General features: G+C 34.9%; 2 protein-coding genes across 5 annotated transcripts; both read right to left on the bottom strand.

The window, feature by feature from the left end:
• Positions 1-124: 124 nt before the first annotated feature.
• LOC116137256 (calcium-dependent protein kinase 2) lies at positions 125-8052 on the bottom strand. Of its 2 annotated transcripts, XM_031422939.1 has the most exons (10): positions 6962-8051; positions 6053-6196; positions 5905-5916; positions 2313-2456; positions 2023-2175; positions 1740-1855; positions 1370-1537; positions 1159-1286; positions 636-735; positions 125-556 (listed from the first exon to the last, which is right to left on the bottom strand). In XM_031422939.1, the coding sequence occupies exons 1-10, from the start codon at positions 7686-7688 to the stop codon at positions 479-481; spliced, it is 1770 nt and encodes a 589-aa protein (XP_031278799.1). In that variant the 5' UTR covers positions 7689-8051; the 3' UTR covers positions 125-478. The 2 variants fall into 2 exon arrangements, with proteins under 2 accessions (XP_031278799.1, XP_031278800.1); XM_031422940.1 differs by lacking the exons at positions 125-556; positions 636-735; positions 1159-1286; ... (2 more) ...; positions 2023-2175; positions 2313-2456 and adding exons at positions 3866-4297; positions 4377-4476; positions 4900-5027; positions 5111-5278; positions 5481-5596 and having other exon boundaries at positions 5764-5916; positions 6962-8052.
• Positions 8053-12421: 4369 nt separating this feature from the next.
• Positions 12422-16788, bottom strand: LOC116137219 (serine/arginine repetitive matrix protein 1-like). Of its 3 annotated transcripts, none has more exons than XM_031422887.1 (4): positions 16677-16788; positions 13859-15120; positions 13117-13344; positions 12422-12815 (listed from the first exon to the last, which is right to left on the bottom strand). In XM_031422887.1, exons 2-4 carry the CDS (start codon positions 15070-15072, stop codon positions 12680-12682), a joined length of 1578 nt encoding a protein of 525 aa, XP_031278747.1. In that variant the 5' UTR covers positions 15073-15120; positions 16677-16788; the 3' UTR covers positions 12422-12679. The 3 variants fall into 3 exon arrangements, with proteins under 3 accessions (XP_031278747.1, XP_031278746.1, XP_031278745.1); XM_031422886.1 differs by lacking the exon at positions 16677-16788 and adding an exon at positions 16263-16385; XM_031422885.1 differs by lacking the exon at positions 16677-16788 and adding an exon at positions 15549-16255.
• Positions 16789-19626: the final 2838 nt, after the last annotated feature.

Below are 19626 nucleotides of genomic sequence, written 5' to 3'. Positions count from 1 at the left end.
CATTAAGAATTGTATTAAGAGCATTCTAATTACAATACACCATAACTCGTGTTATGAATCTTATTAACTTTGAGTTCTGATCTGAGTTTTACAAGATTGTGGACACAATTGCATCGAGGGAACAAGAATTGATAATTACAAGCAATCTTCGTATATAATATGAGCTGAAAGTAAATATACTCCCCCTTAAAGCAAATTTCACTTCAAACATCAGTATGCCTCTGGAAAGAACAGAGGAAAACATGAACAAAATGAAGATGATCGTAACTAATTACACACAAATTTGCACTTGGTAAAGCAAAAACAATCAAAATGTAAGGCCTCATACGTCAAATTTGAAGATATCCATAATGAAGTTGATGGAAAGAAGGTATTCTGAAAGAAAAATGAATGTCCACTGAAGGGCTTTGAGTCGTTTACGTCCCAGATTTTTTTACAAGAACTTTTGGGTTTCTTAAAGAAAATACCATGCATTGATTTAGAAAAGTTTGGCTTGCGGTTGGGTGGTTCCACTTCTCATCATTGCACAGAATTCATCATAGTTGATTCTACCATCCTGTAAAAATAGAGACATGAGAACCGATGTATATAGTAATAGAAAAAAAAAATTTGTTTCAAAAGGTAAAGAGGTTTACATTATCTGTGTCAACTTCAGATATTATTTCTTTGATTGTGGCATCATCCCCCATTCCGTACTCTTTCATGGCTGATTCTAATTCGTCTACCGTGATAAACCTGTGCAGGTATTCAGAAAAAAAAAAAAAAAAAAAAAGGCCTCAGTATTTTGAATCGTGACACACCCCTTCCACTTAAGCAAATGACAGGTAGTTCCACAGTTTTGTGTCTCAAATATTGCTAAACTCTAGACATACGGTTGCATGTTATCCATATCCCCCCATTCAACACATTTGCTGTTATCCGGATATACTAAAAGTGGGCATAGATGTCAACCTCCCTAGTCCCTAGTAGACCTCCAAAACTTAATATTTAGTAATGGGCGGATTGGTGACAAATATTTGCAGTTTGTGATTTGATTTTAAGTGTAAAGGAGCATGACGACAAAAGCTCAATTTGGTCATAGTGTATAAAAAGCACGATAGTGTTCTTCCTCATTCTAAAGAAATTCTAAGTCCAGAAAATTTAGAACCATAAACTTACCCGCTATTATCCTTATCAAAGTGTTGAAAAGCTTTGTAAAGATGTTCATCTCTTTCTAGCCGGTGTCTGTGCATTGTGGCAGTAATAAATTCAATGTAGTCAATGGTCCCATTTCCATCCACATCAGCCTGAAATGCCGCCAAAAATATAAGTTGAGTAGAACACAAAACAAACAATGATCCCAAAAATGAAGAGTTTAATAAATACTCACAGCTTCCATGAGCTGCTTGACTTCAGCCTCCGTAAGCTTTGATCCAAGTCGAGATAATCCTTCCTTCAATTCATCGTAGGTAATTGTGCCACTGTTGTCAGTGTCCAGGTTTGTAAACATTGACTTGAGCCCTTGGATCTCGTCAGTAGAAAGATTTTCCGCAATGACCTATAATTATTTCATGATTCACCCAGTTTAATCATCAGATAGCTATGATAGTCTATAGAGCGCAACAAACACCAAAATGTAAAAATAATGATGAAGAATTGGAAAAAAAACATTAGATCCAACACTCTCTCATAGTTTACATGGTCTTATATTATTCTGTTTAAAATACGATGAAACCACATATGTAGATTCTTAGAATTACCTTCAGTGCAAGTTTCTTTAGTTTGTTCATTGCCCTGAATTGCTTCATCCTAGAAAGGACTGCACTATCTATTGGCTTGTCTGATGCATTTCCACCTTCTCTAATCCATGGGTGCTCTGCACAAGCCACACAATTTTGAACTAGTTCAGAAGCAAGATAATCAGCATAATCACAGTGTCATCATGGTTCGTTATAAGGAGATGAAGCATGATAGTTAAGGGAATCTCACAAGATCTTTTTATGAAATTGATTATAATTCTGAAACATGTCAGTAATGACATACCTAGAACTTGAGCAGAAGTAATCCGCTTTTTTGGGTCTGCGGTAAGCATCCTACGCACCAAGTCCTTGGCACTGTTTGATATACTTGGCCATGGTTTACTATTAAAGTCAATTTCGCCTTGCAATATAGCATCAAATATTCCCTTCTCCGTTTCTGCAGTATACATCATTACTTGTTCAGAGATCAGCTTCATACTTACTTAACTCATTGATAATAAACAAGTACGTCAGTCAAAGGTGACTTAATAAAGTGAAAAGAGAACTTATAGGATGAAAAATGAATATTTTTACCTGCCCAAAATGGAGGTACACCACTGAGCAAAATGTACAACATAACTCCTGCACTCCAAATGTCTATTTCTTTCCCATATTTCCGGCGTAAAACTTCGGGGGCAACATAGTAAGCACTCCCTACTATATCCCGATAAACCTTTCCTGGAAAGTAGGACAAGAGAGAATCATGTGCATTAACAGCTATTTCACAATGTGCCTCTTTCATCAACTAAAGGCTAAAAGATATATACCTCTGTGTCTGCTCCAGGGCGATCAGCGCACCAATGTTATGAACTTCCTTATCAAAGAAAAGCTTGTGGACAAGAACCAGATCAAAGTTCATGGTTTTTAAGGAAGTGGGGTTGTGTGATCTGGAGATTATTATACTATTTTCAGGGTGAATTTGTTGAGTTTGTTTCATTTTCCTTTTTTTTTTTTTTTCTTTTTGTGTGGGGTGAATTTAGATTTGGGTTTGGATACTAGACTGTTGAAGTTTGATTAATCATGGAAATAAAAGTAATAGATGTTTCATTGAAGTTTGGTTCCCATATTCTTTCCCTGTTCTCTCATTTGCTAATCATCATGTTTGGAGGGATCATGAATAGAAATATGATAATGAATTGTTGTTTTGAAAATGTTGATAGATTACTTTCAGATTGGCATTCAAGTGGGATTTTAGGTCCTTTATGACAGAAAACTAATACTTGTTGTGGGTGGTGGATTTCTACCAATTCAGCACATAGCCAATGCAAGTTTTTTACACCCTTAAAAAAATTATCACAGCACTAATTAGCTTGATTGTCTTGCACGGTTGGGGAATTCAAAGTGTGATACAGAACACCACTAATTAGCAACATTTACCCCTCTGTTATTCTATTCACCATTTAATATATTCTTGTCCCAAAATATGCCTAATTGACTAAGTCATTGAACAATATTTAGGAATGAGATTCTGACTTTCTGGCCTCGCATTTCAGAGTAAAAAGTTGATATTCTTTCTTATCAAAGTACTCAAGTTTGATTACTCTTTCAACTTCCTTTTTCCTTTAGCATATATCATCTATACACCGATTTCAGTTTAGTGCAATTACACAAGTTGGCAACGTGACACATAGTTTCTGAGGAAGTAAAATTCTAAAAGAAAAAACTTCATCACCACCGTCCACTTGTCAGTAAGTCAAATATTCTTAATCTGAGGAAGCACAAACGTCCTCCTCTATACGTAAGTCCTGCAATTAATTCTTGTAGTATCATCACTAGAAAGTGTCTCCAAGGTAGCCATCTCTAAACCTTAAAATCCTTCTTTGTCTTCCTTCAGCTTATTGGCTTTTGTCTTCTTACTTGTTTTCATTGTTTCAAATCCATACCCGACTTTCGTGTATGACGTTGAGAAAAATTATAAAATTTTGTAAACTTTGATAATTTTGTCGAAGGAGATTTTCTTTTTCATTAAGAATTGTATTAAGAGCATTCTAATTACAATACACCATAACTCGTGTTATGAATCTTATTAACTTTGAGTTCTGATCTGAGTTTTACAAGATTGTGGACACAATTGCATCGAGGGAACAAGAATTGATAATTACAAGCAATCTTCGTATATAATATGAGCTGAAAGTAAATATACTCCCCCTTAAAGCAAATTTCACTTCAAACATCAGTATGCCTCTGGAAAGAACAGAGGAAAACATGAACAAAATGAAGATGATCGTAACTAATTACACACAAATTTGCACTTGGTAAAGCAAAAACAATCAAAATGTAAGGCCTCATACGTCAAATTTGAAGATATCCATAATGAAGTTGATGGAAAGAAGGTATTCTGAAAGAAAAATGAATGTCCACTGAAGGGCTTTGAGTCGTTTATGTCCCAGATTTTTTTACAAGAACTTTTGGGTTTCTTAAAGAAAATACCATGCATTGATTTAGAAAAGTTTGGCTTGCGGTTGGGTGGTTCCACTTCTCATCATTGCACAGAATTCGTCATAGTTGATTCTACCATCCTGTAAAAACAGAGACATGAGAACCGATGTATATAGTAATAGAAAAAAAAAATTTGTTTCAAAAGGTAAAGAGGTTTACATTATCTGTGTCAACTTCAGATATTATTTCTTTGATTGTGGCATCATCCCCCATTCCGTACTCTTTCATGGCTGATTCTAATTCGTCTACCGTGATAAACCTGTGCAGGTATTCAGAAAAAAAAAAAAAAAAAAAAAGGCCTCAGTATTTTGAATCGTGACACACCCCTTCCACTTAAGCAAATGACAGGTAGTTCCACAGTTTTGTGTCTCAAATATTGCTAAACTCTAGACATACGGTTGCATGTTATCCATATCCCCCCATTCAACACATTTGCTGTTATCCGGATATACTAAAAGTGGGCATAGATGTCAACCTCCCTAGTCCCTAGTAGACCTCCAAAACTTAATATTTAGTAATGGGCGGATTGGTGACAAATATTTGCAGTTTGTGATTTGATTTTAAGTGTAAAGGAGCATGACGACAAAAGCTCAATTTGGTCATAGTGTATAAAAAGCACGATAGTGTTCTTCCTCATTCTAAAGAAATTCTAAGTCCAGAAAATTTAGAACCATAAACTTACCCGCTATTATCCTTATCAAAATGTTGAAAAGCTTTGTAAAGATGTTCATCTCTTTCTAGCCGGTGTCTGTGCATTGTGGCAGTAATAAATTCAATGTAGTCAATGGTCCCATTTCCATCCACATCAGCCTAAAATGCCACCAAAAATATAAGTTGAGTAGAACACAAAACAAACAATGATCCCAAAAATGAAGAGTTTAATAAATACTCACAGCTTCCATGAGCTGCTTGACTTCAGCCTCTGTAAGCTTTGATCCAAGTCGAGATAATCCTTCCTTCAATTCATCGTAGGTAATTGTGCCACTGTTGTCAGTGTCCAGGTTTGTAAACATTGACTTGAGCCCTTGGATCTCGTCAGTAGAAAGATTTTCCGCAATGACCTATAATTATTTCATGATTCACCCAGTTTAATCATCAGAGAGCTATGATAGTCTATAGAGCGCAACAAACACCAAAATGTAAAAATAATGATGAAGAATTGGAAAAAAAACATTAGATCCAACACTCTCTCATAGTTTACATGGTCTTATATTATTCTGTTTAAAATACGATGAAACCACATATGTAGATTCTTAGAATTACCTTCAGTGCAAGTTTCTTTAGTTTGTTCATTGCCCTGAATTGCTTCATCCTAGAAAGGACTGCACTATCTATTGGCTTGTCTGATGCATTTCCACCTTCTCTAATCCATGGGTGCTCTGCACAAGCCACACAATTTTGAACTAGTTCAGAAGCAAGATAATCAGCATAATCACAGTGTCATCATGGTTCGTTATAAGGAGATGAAGCATGATAGTTAAGGGAATCTCACAAGATCTTTTTATGAAATTGATTATAATTCTGAAACATGTCAGTAATGACATACCTAGAACTTGAGCAGAAGTAATCCGCTTTTTTGGGTCCGCTGTAAGCATCCTACGCACCAAGTCCTTGGCACTGTTTGATATACTTGGCCATGGTTTACTATTAAAGTCAATTTCGCCTTGCAATATAGCATCAAATATTCCCTTCTCCGTTTCTGCAGTATACATCATTACTTGTTCAGAGATCAGCTTCATACTTACTTAACTCATTGATAATAAACAAGTACGTCAGTCAAAGGTGACTTAATAAAGTGAAAAGAGAACTTATAGGATGAAAAATGATATTTTTACCTGCCCAAAATGGAGGTACACCACTGAGCAAAATGTACAACATAACTCCTGCACTCCAAACGTCTATTTCTTTCCCATATTTCCGGCGTAAAACTTCTGGGGCAACATAGTAAGCACTCCCTACTATATCCCGATAAACCTTTCCTGGAAAGTAGGACAAGAGAGAATCATGTGCATTAACAGCTATTTCACAATGTGCCTCTTTCATCAACTAAAGGCTAAAAGATACCAAACACGCTACAAACATAAACAACATAATAAAAGAATTCCCTAGCATGAGAGAAGAGGTAACAAAGTGTTAGTATTACAGCAGATGAAAGTCACATTGGAGTTCAATCACTTATGTGAAGAAGGTAAAGGAAGTATCAATTTGCAAACATCAAATAGTGAATGACTCTTCTGTGCCATTTCACCCATTTGTTCATATGATATGATCATGTAGCAACTTTCTCTTATCCATATATAAATTTACAGTTTTGGCGCCTGTTGCACCAAAAATTGTTTAATAACTGATGCATTAACCAAAAACAAACTAAAATCAAAATGTAACAAAACCAAATTTCAATTTGCATTCCTGAACAACAAAAGCTTTACCTGCAATGCCAGTTTTCTTTTACCTTTATCAATGAAGTCATGACACACCTATATACCATATGACTCCTCTTTTAATTTTTCAAACCATATTTAATTGAGCTAATCGATGAACCAGCAAATCAAAAGATTCAAAAAGCTGCCTTTGGCAGGAAGGAATCAAATTGTCAATAACTTACACGACACGAAACAAGCATCCACAGGCAAAAATGTTCCATATAATAAACACATACACATAAAAACTCCTGAAATTTAAGTCACTAACCAATTTTGTTAATTCAAATGATCAAGTATAATGTAAAAAATAAAGAAATTTACCCTCTTCAATGAACACCGACAATCCAAAATCTGTAGCCTTCAAAAGCGCATTCTCATCCTTGCTAGACAACAAGAAATTCTCAGGCTTAAGGTCTCTATGCATCACCCCCATAAAATGACAAATATGCACAACATTCACTATACTTCTACATATTGAAGCTGCAGCTCTCTCACTGTAATGCCCCTTAGCAATGATCCTATCAAAAAGCTCACCACCAGCACACAACTCCATAACAAGATGCACAGACTGCTTGTCCTCATAGGCACCCTTAAACTCAACTATATTAGGCTGACCACTCAAGTGTTGCATTATCAGAATCTCTCTTTTGATATCCTCCTTGTCATTTTTAGTCACAAGTTTTCTCTTAGAAATTGACTTGCAAGCAAATTGTTTCCCAGTTAAATTCTCAGTACACAAATAAGTTACACCAAATTGACCCCTACCAAGTTCCTTACCAATAGTGTAATGTGACCTAACATCTTCAAAAGGTTTACCAAGAATTGTGTCTGCCCTGTGAGTGTGAACTGGTTTTGGACTTGCACTTGGAACAGCCGGCTTGTATGGTGATGAAGTTCCATGATGGCCTGGTTTCTCAGGCAAATGACGGGCTTGTTGAGCCGGTTGAGTCCTAACCTGGTGATGAACTACAGGATTTGGCTCTGATCTATAACCATAGGCATTATTTTGAGGCTTTGAATCTCCACTTTTGGTTAAACAACCACCCATTTCTCGATAAAAATAAGAGATTTTGAAGGGAACCCAGATGAGAAAAGAGAGAAATAGGTGAAATTTTGATTGGGAAAACTAGGAAATGAAAGGAACCCAGATGAGAAAATGAAGAAAATTCGGTAGAGATTCCAACTTGTAGAGAAATTTAAGAAGAATAGATCAAAGCTGAAGACTTTCAAAGAGGGCGTTTCTGAGATAAATCAGATGGAGAAGGTAAGGTGCAAACAAGAAAAACTTGGTCAACGGTTGAATAATGTTGAACACTCCATGTCAAACAGAGAGAAAGAGAAACAGAGTGAAAGTGCCAAGAATCTTCTTAAGCTGAAAGACAGCAAAAAGTAGCTAACTAAGGAAGCTGTCAACAGATCCTTTTTTTAAATTTTTTTTTTTTTTTTTTTCTCAAATATAGATATATATTGGAGAAGATAGAGTTAAATCCATTTTGGTCCCTGAGGTATGGCATAAGTAAAAGTATGGTCCAATAAAATTTTATAGTAACACTTGGGTTCTTGTAAGCCATAAGGTGTTATGGCAGCCAATTTTAAATATCCCTAATCTTTTCCTATTTAAATGAAATTAAAAATTAATAGAATTATATAAAAAAAATGATGCTAAATAGGAGAAGCAGAGTGACAAATAGTTGGAAAAGAAGCTCAAGTTGGTTGATCAAATGTAGCCCTTAACTCTTTCCTCTTTTTTTTTTTTTTTTTGACTCCGCATAATCGAACTAAAAGATGAAAAGCACCAGCAACTAGATAGACATATGAACGAACGAACTACAAAAGGTTGTTCGATGGCTTAAAACGGGGTTTGAGTGAATAACTTATATAAAAAAAGAAAACAAAAAAAATCCCGATACTTGCCTAAATATTACTATCAGATTTTAATAGACCTATGTTATTAGGTCATACCTAGGGCCTAAAATGAATTTAATTCTATAGAGGTGGCTTGAATTCTTCCAAGACTAAAAATCTTTTATATATATATATATATATATATTTTTTTTTTGTTAATTTTGAGAAAAAAGATTAAATTTGATGATGTTTTAATTGAAATGGTAATTCGTATGTTTATCCAAAAGTAACTACTTTTTAGAATCAAAATTCCATGATGGATTAATTATGCATTTTGACACGTTTCTTACCGAAAATCTTGATGGCTGAACAGGAAATTACGCAATTTCAGCCGTGAGATCCTCATATGAACCTCCACATGTGGGTCCTCATGACAGACAAGGGACACGTGGCAAAATGTTTACGTGAGCAAAACGTAAAGATGAGTCAATGATGACGGCCCTGCAATTACAGTTACACGTTTTTGTTGCGTTTAAAAACGTTTCTTTTGAAAACGATATTTCACGGAATCTTTATAATGGTATTATTTATTAAATTTACTCTTTCATTTATTTTTTATCATATTATTTTATATAAAAATTTTTATAAACTTTTTTTATAAATGCAGTATAATATTACGGTCATATTTAATAATTAGTTTGTTAGTTAGTAGTGGACAGAATTTAATAATATATTAAGTAGAATCAAGATTAATTTAGTCATTTATAATGTTTTTAATAATTTTTTATGAAGGATTTGAGTGTTCGTGACTTAGTTATCTCTTATAAAAAAGGTAAGTCGTTGCATTCGAGAAATGTCGGGTGTCTTTTACCGGTTTTAAATTCTCCCTGGAAGAAAAGCATAAATTTATGCAGATTTCTAGCTGGCTATTGCACTTTGTCGAAGAAAAAAAAAAAAAAAAACAGGGCATTTGATCTGTTTAAGTTAAACTATGCGAGGAACCAAAACATTTCTTGGTTGAGCAAAATGAGGTTTTATATTATCCTTTTTTCTTTTTTTCTTTGGCCGAATGACATGCACACACCCATAATTTGTCATAACAATAATTTAATATCCAAAAAGTTTGAAAATGATAATTACTCACTTTCTGTCTAACTCTATTAATAGAATCTGCTTAAATAAGGGTAATATAGTAATTTTATATATATTAATTTTAAATTAATCAATAAATCCCTAAATTTTTTTTTATTTCATTTTTCTCTTCTCTGTCTTATCTTCTTCTTCATCTCTCCCTTCCCTATCTTTCTTTTTCTCCGTCTTTTCCCCCTCCAGTCCTCCCCTTCTCTTTTTTTACTCTTCTTCTCCCTCTTTTCCCTTCTCTTTCTTTCCTTTCTTCACCAATTCTCTGTCTTTTCTCTCCTCCCCTTCTCTTTTTTCCTTTTCTTCTCCCTCTTTTCCCTTCCCTTTCTTCTCCATCTTTTCCCTCCTCCCCTTCTCTTTTCTTCCTTTCTTCTCAGTCAGGACCTCCACCAGCTCCAAACTCGCCACCAAAACCACCAAATACAACCATCACCACCACCACAAATTTCAAACGAGTAATGCTATACTTACATGACTCTTTTATACAATTTTCATTACATTATGATGTGACATATGTCACAACTACATAAATTTTAAATTTTTAATATTATAATAGAATTTGTGTGGTTGTAGTATATATCACATCATGATGTTTATAAAAGGGTGTAAGTGTTGCATTACTCAATTTCAAACACTTCCAACCTAAACTGTAAAAAATTATAAAAATTTGAAAAAAATAATCAAAAAGCTGAAGAGGAAAAGACCACCAAATACAACCATCACCACCCCCACAAACCACCATAAATTTCAAACACTTCCAATCCAAACTGTAAAAAATTATAAAAATTTGAAAAAAATTAAAAAACTGGAGGAAAAGATGGGTTCTTGCCTAGCGACCAAAGGGAAAAGAGGGAGAAGAAAAGGAAAAAAGAGAAGGGGAGGAGGGAAAAGACAAGGAAAAAAAAAGAAGGAAAATAGAAGGGAGAGGGGAAAAGACGGAGAATAAATAAAGAAAGAGAAGGGAGTGATGAAGAAGAAGATAAGAGAGAGAAGAGAAAAATGAAATAAAAAAATTTTAGGGATTTATTGATTAATTTAAAATTAATGGATATAAAATTAATATATTACCCTTACTTAAGCAGATTTTATTAACAGAGTTGAACAGGAAGTGGGTAATTGTCATTTTCAAACATTTTGGTATTAAACTGTCATCATGGCAAACTACGGGTAGGTGCATGTCGTTTGGCCTTTTTCTTTTTATAAAGTTATCAAATTTGAGTGGAGAGTGGCACGTGTTTCAAGTTGGTGGTCTAGTTTATTTTTTGTAATTAAATTATGTTATTATTTTAATTTATAATGGATGTAATGGAAACCTTATTCTTAGCCAAATTCAATTACTTTGAATTATTTAATTAATGGGGTGATTAGTATCTTTAATCTCACTTCTCTCTCACTAACTATCATATTTTTTTCTAGTTATTCTACTGTGGGTAATTCAGATAGTTATGACGAATTTCAGATAGTGTAAAGAAGCAGACGGTCTCAGATTCAATTTTTTATTTGAACATCCGTAATTTAAGTAAGATTGTGGCGGAATAAATTGGTTACCAAAATAAAATAAAAAATAACATTTTTCAGAGTTTCAGTCGATGGATTTTATTTTAAGCCATGTTTAACATAGATATGAAATTGATATATTAAAATAGTTAATAAAGAATGGAGATTCTCTTGAACATGTGAATGTTGATATTTAGGTCTGATTTATATAATTTTTTTAATTAACCATAAACTATAATTATGAATTCCATTCACATTAAGAAAATCAAACCTAAATTACGTTTGATAAATGGATGGTGTCTAACTTATTTTACATATTTAAGTTTAAATATGTTTATCTCAAAACAAATTATATAATAAGTTGGTAGGAGGTGTCACTAATCTTTATATTATCTTTAATGGTTCTAGGAACTAGGTAGTGGGTGGGTTTTGAAACCTGTCAAAAAAACAATTAAAACTTAATTTGACCCTTATATTTAAATGGAAAGAATCTTAGATGCATCCATACATCTGTATCCGATCAGACATTATATACATCGGACCAATTATGAAACGTAAAAACATCAAATGTTTTGATTCTTGAAGCTGGTTTGTCTGCCACTAATCGGCAGTTTTTGCATTGAAAACTTGGTGAAAAACGAGGCTGCCTTGGCCCATTGTCGTATTATTAAATTTTTACTTGCCATTCTCCAACAACCCACCACACCAGAATTGTATATATCTGAAGCTAATAATGAGCATTATTTGTGTTGCAGTTGGTTCAATTCCAGTGGCCGTGACTGAAACCCCAACTTAAAGCAGGAAAAGACATCCGGATGAGGAATGGGGAAATTTCTTGTCACAACACTATGAAACCCACTTTGTTTTGGCAGTTATACAAAATCTGAATTAAGATAAAACCATTCACTGTGTATGATTATTACTGATACCTAACCTTGTTTTAATATGCATGAACTGGTTAAGTTTTTACACAGATGATGTGAACTTCTAGTCAATGGCCAACAGTGTTTTCCAAAGAGACATTGGAAATCTTCATATTTTTCCAGGAAAATATATACTAGTTTGACTTAAAGTTTAATGACTGGATAATTCAGCATATTTTCTATCAATGTATCTTAAAAGTTGGTTGATGCAAGAGACTGGAAAATGGCTTCAGTCAAAGAATCATGCTGCCACATGTGGAGAGCTCAAGCACTGAATTCATCTCCACAAGTGTTAAGAGAAACCGCGAATTGGGTAATCATTTTTGAATCTATACTTTTAGGTACAAGCTAAAGTCTGGAAAGAAAAGAACTGGACTTGCAAAAATTTAAATCTGCTGCTAAGCTTGATAAGTAGTGAACTGGCAAAGATATGATCTTAGCACTAATTGAACCACTAATGTGGAAGATGTTACATGATGGAAGGCAGTGAGAACTAATGAACTATTGTATCATTGAATATTAAAGCAAATTAATATCTATTCCCTTCTAGACATATTTGTCAGGTACAATATTTTGCTGAAGATGATATCCATAAAACAAAAAAGCTGTTACCATAAATACTGGAAGTCGTGCTTCACCGTGTAGATTTTGATTTTTCAACAAGGATAACACGGCCATTCCATTCAGTCTCATCTAGGGCTCTGATTGCTGCATCTGCATCTTCATCTGTTTCGAGGGATAGAAAGCCAAATCCACGAGAATCCCCTGACCTTAAACACAAAAAAGAAATACAGGGCTTAAACCACCTTCTTGTTCATAGATTTTGTAGTCAATATTTTTTTTTTAAAAAAAATCCAGCATCCAGACTTGAATCTGGAAAAGCCATAGTGATTTTCCATCGCATTTTAAATCCTTTAATTATGGGTAATGCTTTAAATCGAAAATAATGTTACTCTGCTTTTAGTGTCAAAGCATCAAATGCCTCTGGCATATAATGACAAAAAAAATCTTTTAGAAAAAGAAATATACATATACCATATACAACATGAGTGACATGTATGGTGTAGTTACCTCTTATCCCGAACAATGCGAACATCTTGAACACGGCCAAACCTAGAAAACTTCCTCTCAAGATCTCTTTCTGTGGTCAAAAAGCTAAATCCTGCAACAAATAGATTCTTCCCAGGTTTCCCGACTCCAGTTTTTCGATTAGGAGGAGGTGACCAGGGCCTCTGCCTGGGAGAGTGGTGACGAGAGTGATATCCAGGAGGAGATCTTCGCCTTGGAGAACACCTTCTCCTAAAGCCAAAAAGAATGAAATTATCATGCCACTGAAAAACAAAAGATGATCATTGGAGAAAAGATGCACAGACATAGAGAAGGTAGGAAAGGGGAAAACAATGAGACAATTCCCTGCAATCCAAACATAGAAGGTCTCATGGTCCACATCACCATAACATGTTCCCTGGTTAGGGATGCTTAGCATCACCTTTAACTTCGTGCAGTGCTTATACATGTGGTACATCATGAGAGAGCAGACCTTATAGTCACAGGGTTGGCTTTAACTTATATGCAAATTGACGATAAGCATACACAAATTAAATATAGGAAACCTTTGTGTTTAAAATGGTTATTTCATTCTGCCTTTAGTAACAAGAACAGAACTCCAATCTGTATCAAAGTGCTAAAGAATCACTATTCAGGGACAAGGAGATTGCAATTGGATTGGGCATAACATACCATTATGAATATATTCACAATGTTTTATGTAATTAACATTAGGAACCCAAAGAGATAGTAGAGAGAATATTGCCTTGGGGATCTGTAATGATTTCTCATATATGGGGATCTTGAGCGAGATTTGTCACGATAATTTCTCCCATATCCAGAAGAGGGATCCCTTCGCTGAATGGGTGACCTTGACATTGATCTATCATGTCTCCGATACTTTTTAGGTGAGTAGCGGGGTTCTGGAGATGCAGACATGTGTTTCAAGGATGAACCATTCTTATGCCGCGACCTCTTTGGAGAAGCAGATGATTGCGTAGCTGAGGGAGATAAACGACGATTGGATGAAATTCTTTTAGCTAGATCAGACCTTTCGGGTGAAGCAGCATGCTTCTGTTTATGTTGGGTCCGGGAATGCAATTCATCTTGGACACCTTCTTGTAAAGGCAGGGATGGCCTATGGCCATTGGGAGACAAGTGTAAGTGTGGAGATCCTTCAGGTGAAACCAGCATTTGGTTAACTGTCACTGGTGATGCTGATCTTCTGTGGGTGCTCCCAGGAGAGTGTGAAATAGAATGTGACAAATCTAGCTGTCCACTCTCAGATGGAGAATTTTTCGAAGAGTTATACTTTTCATTTCTAGGTTCACCTTCACCATCACCTGAGGGTGACCTTGAATAAGAAGACAACTTCTCAGTTTCGTGTTCAATAGTTTGCCCTTCAATTTCCTTGTCCGGAGAGTTAGTAAACTCATATGTTGATTTCTCCAAAAGAGCATATTTTATTTCTTCATCTTGGTGACTGGTATTTGGCTTATTTACATCGGGATTGCACTCTGGTTCCTCTACTTGGTTGCTATCTGCTGTCAGAGGAGACTCCTGTGGATGAGCAGAACCTTCAGTTCCCCTTTCATCGTGTAAAGTTTGTGCCTTAAATTCAAAGGAGGATTTCTGAAAATAACTGCCAGACAACTCATCCATCTCACCTTGGTAATGTTTACCATTGGAAGGAGACTGTGTCCTCTCCTGATCATAATCAATATTTGTTCTCCCAGCATTGTCTTGATCAAATTCAGTTGGAACAGAGTGGGATTTACCATAACTGCATCTCATATTCCCTTCTCTCAAACCAACACGAAAAGAGGAGGAATCCTGTTGGCCCTGCTTGTTAAACTCCACTTGAATTTCATTATCTGTAGCTAAGTTTCTGCAACCATGACCTTCAGCATTTTCTTCTCCATCAACAGCAAAGTTGCGGTCTAGCTCTCTAAAATCATCTATTTTCAGAACCTCACTCATTTCTTCTGCCCTTTCAAACGAACTAAATCCGTCTCTGGGCAGCTGGGCCTAGTTTCAAGCCATAAAATGGAAAAGAAAAAATATTAAATATGGCACACAGTCCATAGAAACAAAAGAAACTAGGCGAATCTTCTTCTATCTGATCTCATTGCAACATGAAGCCATCAATAAAAGAACCAAGCCTTTAAGAAACACACCAAGAAAGAAATTAAAAAAAAAAAAAAGAATGCTCAACTATCATTTGAAATTTTTTGGCCTAAATCTTGCATACATATACATACTGATAGAAGCTTTGCAAAATGCTTTTGTAGTTAAGATTTAATTAAGCACCTTGTGAGGACAATCACTATTAATCCAAAGATAGGAATAAGTTATGCTTATAAATTGCACTTGATGAGGCATGTAAAATAAGTCATAAAGTCAATATTCATGAGGTATACCAAAAAAGTCACTAAACCCTCAATCTTGATAGATACCAGGTTGGGGATCAGAACCAGAGATTTTGCCATCTTATAGGATGGCTTGAATGCCTTAACATGATGTCTCACAATTCAGACTCAATCACTCCTGCCCAAATAAGGCCAGAACTCATCACTTCAGCTTAGCTAAAACGGAAGAGTATTGCTTATTCCAGTCTCAGCGCTTATAGATTGAGATACCTATAGCCTTGCAATCACGACGAACACCATCTCATGTCCCAGTCTTCTAGCTGAGATACTAATATGATGCGAATGGCTTGCAACTTTAGGATTGAAAATCACTACTCAGTCTTGCAAGTTGTCAGTTGCCTGCCTATATAATACTAAAGGGCTCTTTATAAGAGTACTGAAATTTATCACTCAGTATAACCACCTTTTAAGGCAGACTAACAGAATATAACAATTACCCTCATCCTCCCTCATCCTGCAAAATGAACCCTTAAATGATGCCCAAATGCAAGTGAAATATTTACTTCATTGCCAGCTATGCCACTAGATTTTGCGGAAATTTTAACCAACCCAAGTAAATTTCTCAAACTCACTCCTTTTACACTTAACAGCAAACCTGCCTAAATGACCTGAGTTCACAAAACCCATCTCCAGCCGAGGAAAATTATTCACCAAAAACGAAAAAATATAATTAAAAATGAAAAGAAAAGAAAAAGAGCTTAACCAAAATCAACACCTTGCAAGTCAAACTCAAGTACATACAATGATACCCACTGTCATGCAGTTACAGCTTTCTACAGTAATCTTAAACTAGTCACCAGACACAAAAAAAAAAGTACCACCAGAAACTCCATGCTCAATCCAAATAGGCAAATACACAGTGATTGGCTCCAGTGTAAAATGCCCATCTAAAAGTTCCACCCTATTCATGCATAAAAATAAAAAATTGCACCAACAACCGACATGGAACATTAAAAAGAAAGGCACTCAGCAAAACAACCAATAACAATAAACCCACAAGAAAATTGTTTGTTTTTCATGCACCAGGAGCTTGACAACGATGTTTCCATCATAAAAACAACCAACTACCCAAAACAATACACTCCAGTAATGAGCCACACTAAAGGCAACATACAAAAAGACTGTACTTTGTTGCAATACAAAGATATTGATTACCTTTCTTTCCAATCTTTATGTGAAATTTGTTTGTTTCGCTAGAAAATGAAAGCTGAATGATATTTTCAGAGGCTGCAATGGCAGAATTTTTTTCTCTTTCACTGAAACTAAATATTCGGGAAAATAAACAGTTTCTGTTAACTTTTTATCGGATCTAAGGTAACTTTATGTGGGTTGGAATGGGAAGTGACTTCATGTCCGTTTGGGCTGACATGAGTTTGGTGGGCCTCATCTGGCCCATGATGTGTGTACACTAGGCCCAATAGTTGTCATGGTCATGGAATATTTGATGTGATTGCTTAAACGTGCTGTATCCATAAGAAGGATTGTGTTATGTTGCTTGGAGATAACGATACTGTCGTCTAGATTATTAGATCGATCATTATCGATTATGATTTAAGAACTCTTTTAGGAGGTAGCGTTGCCCGTTTTATTGTATGTTAGGTATAATCATACATTAGAGTATTGGATGGGAGATTGGTTGCGTTTGTTACCTGTTTTCAAAATGAGTAATGCTACAGCCACCGACAGTAGTGCACTGAATTTGTGTACTGAATGACGTAGTAAAATTTTGACCATTTATTAATATTAAGTTAAAATTAATCAACGGTCAGGATTATGTCACGTCATTTGGTGCACAAATTCGGTGCACTACCGTCAGTGACTGTATTATTTTCCTTTCAAAATATTCTATTCTTATTCTTAAAAACATGCGCGTTTGTTCTGTATTCTCAAAATCATATATTATAATATTTAACTATTTTAAACTCCTATGGGTTTGTTAATTTAACTAAATACTTCCAACAAAAAAGTTTTATAAATTAACAAAAACATCCCCACCCACCCACATTTGTTAGATTTGACAACCATTGTCGAAAAGTGGCTGGAATCTAGTGTAATGGTGTATTATTGGCTGGATCTGATTGGTAGTGCACCAATATGACCTTTTTCAGCCGAATCCGACCATATCTTTGACCATATCAATGGCCATATCTGGTCGTAGATATAGTATTTTTCGACCAGATTCGTGGTGGATCTGGCTGAAAAAGGCCATAGCAGTGTACGACTGGCTAGATCTAGTCGGTTGTGCACAATGACACCAGATTCTTGGTAGATTCTAGCGGTGGTGGTCAGAATCTAACAACTGTAGATATGTAAGAGTACTTTTATCAATTTATAAACTTTTTATTATTGGGGTGTTTAGCTAAATTAACAAACCTATAGGAGTTTTTTTTGTTAATTTTAAAATATTTTCTCATAATAATAACCCAACTCAACTTAAATATAATATTTCAAAAATCTATGTATATCATCAAATTATTTTAATCTTGTAGTTCATTAACTTTTAAAGATCAGATACTAATAAGCAATGCTTATTTGAGTCGGTTTATAAATATTTTATTAAAACCTATGGATGGTCAAGATGAAATTGTATTTTCTGAATCTCAACTAATTAAATCTCTATTCTAGATATTATTTCGACGTGTTTCATATATTAACCTCTTTAAACATATATTATTACTATTGATTCGGTAATCTGTATAGGATATGGTCAATTAACTTCGATAACTTAATACTTTTTATGCATAAGACAAAGATAATGCAAGAATAGATACGAAAATGTGTTAATGGTACTTGGCAGTAGGGACAAAAAGGAAATTATCATAGTGGAGTACATTTACATCTTCATTTTAAATAGCCTCAAGGACAAGACAGGTGACCCATAACAGAAAAGAGGATGAGAATAGAAATTTATGGATAAGATCTCCATAACTCTTCCCTTTTATTTATATCCCTCAATAAAAGTTTTAAATTTAATTTCACTAGAATGGAGGAACACAAAAATAGAAATAAACCCAAATAGATATTAATATAGTTCTAAGGAGGTGTTTGGTTAGGGGTTAAGTGAGATTATTGGGGTAATGTCATCTTATATTACTTGATTATCATGTTTGGTTGTGGGTATTCTGAGATTACCAAGGTTATCTTTTTCTGTTATAATTTTATCCCTTATTAATAAAAATTTTGGACAATAATATCCCTACTTTAAAACAAATTTACATTAATATCCTATTTCAATTTTATCCTTGTTTAATTAAAATTTTGGACAATAATACCCTTATATTTAAAATAATTTACAGACCACCACTGCCACCCAGCCACCACCGTCGACAGCGGCTGCTGCCGAAAAATCGTCGGAGTCCCTAAAAAAGAAGGAAATTCTGTGGAAGACTCCGAGAGGCTTCGATATGGTCGTTTCCGGCCATATTGAAGGCCGAAAATGGCCATATCAGGCCAGATCTATTTTGGCCATTAACGGTCAGGTCCATGGTTGTTAACGGCCAGATCTCGTCTAGACCTGGCCGATAATGGCCAGGGATCTAGTCAGAAATGGCCAGATTATTTTCGGCCAGATCTGGCCCGATATGGTCGTTTTCGGCCATCAATATGGCCAAAAACGGCCATAGCGGAGCCTCTTGGTCACGGTGATGTACTCACGGGGACTTTCGAAGACATCCGGCGGTGGTTCACGGTGGCGGTAGGCGGCGGCAGGAGGTGGGGGTGATTTCATCATAAATTAAAGTTTTATATAAGCAGGGTGTTTTAGCTAAATCTGAAATATTGGGGGTTCAAAGATATTATTCAAAAATTATTAATAAAAAATATTATATTAATATTTAAAAGAGGGATAATTTAGTAATTTAAAAATATACTCAACAATTTATTCTCCATAACTAAACATATTAATATAATATACTCACCAACTAACCAAATATATTTTCTAAAGATTCTCAATAATCTTTCAAGATAATCTATATTTCTAGTAATCTAATATTCATAAACCAAACGTCATACAAAAGATAAAGGGTCCTTGGTTTTATTAATGGAGTCTTGGGAAATATGCAAGTCAAGTTGGTTCTTAATTTTTGCAGTCCTGCAACCGCAAGAG

Source organism: Pistacia vera, unplaced genomic scaffold (genome assembly GCF_008641045.1).
Source record: "Pistacia vera cultivar Batoury unplaced genomic scaffold, PisVer_v2 Contig321, whole genome shotgun sequence".
In the NCBI taxonomy this organism is placed as follows: domain Eukaryota; kingdom Viridiplantae; phylum Streptophyta; class Magnoliopsida; order Sapindales; family Anacardiaceae; genus Pistacia; species Pistacia vera.
The sequence above is the reverse complement of the archived record's forward strand: the minus strand, read 5'-3'. Positions and strand labels throughout refer to the sequence as shown.

What these genes read in the sequence shown, in the direction of transcription:
- LOC116137256 (XM_031422939.1), bottom strand. Translation starts at nt 7,688, where the DNA reads ATGGGTGGTTGTTTAACCAAAAGTGGAGATTCAAAGCCTCAAAATAAT. An exon ending in TTTGATAAGGATAATAGCGG is followed by an intron (nt 736 to 1,158) that starts GTAAGTTTATGG and finishes ATACCTGCACAG; the next exon opens with GTTTATCACGGTAGACGAAT. An exon ending in CTGAAGTTGACACAGATAAT is followed by an intron (nt 557 to 635) that starts GTAAACCTCTTT and finishes CTATTTTTACAG; the next exon opens with GATGGTAGAATCAACTATGA.
- LOC116137219 (XM_031422885.1), bottom strand. Translation starts at nt 15,581, where the DNA reads ATGGCAAAATCTCTGGTTCTGATCCCCAACCTG. An exon ending in TGGTTCTGATCCCCAACCTG is followed by an intron (nt 15,121 to 15,548) that starts GTATCTATCAAG and finishes GCTTGAAACTAG; the next exon opens with GCCCAGCTGCCCAGAGACGG. An exon ending in AATCATTACAGATCCCCAAG is followed by an intron (nt 13,345 to 13,858) that starts GCAATATTCTCT and finishes TTTTGGCTTTAG; the next exon opens with GAGAAGGTGTTCTCCAAGGC.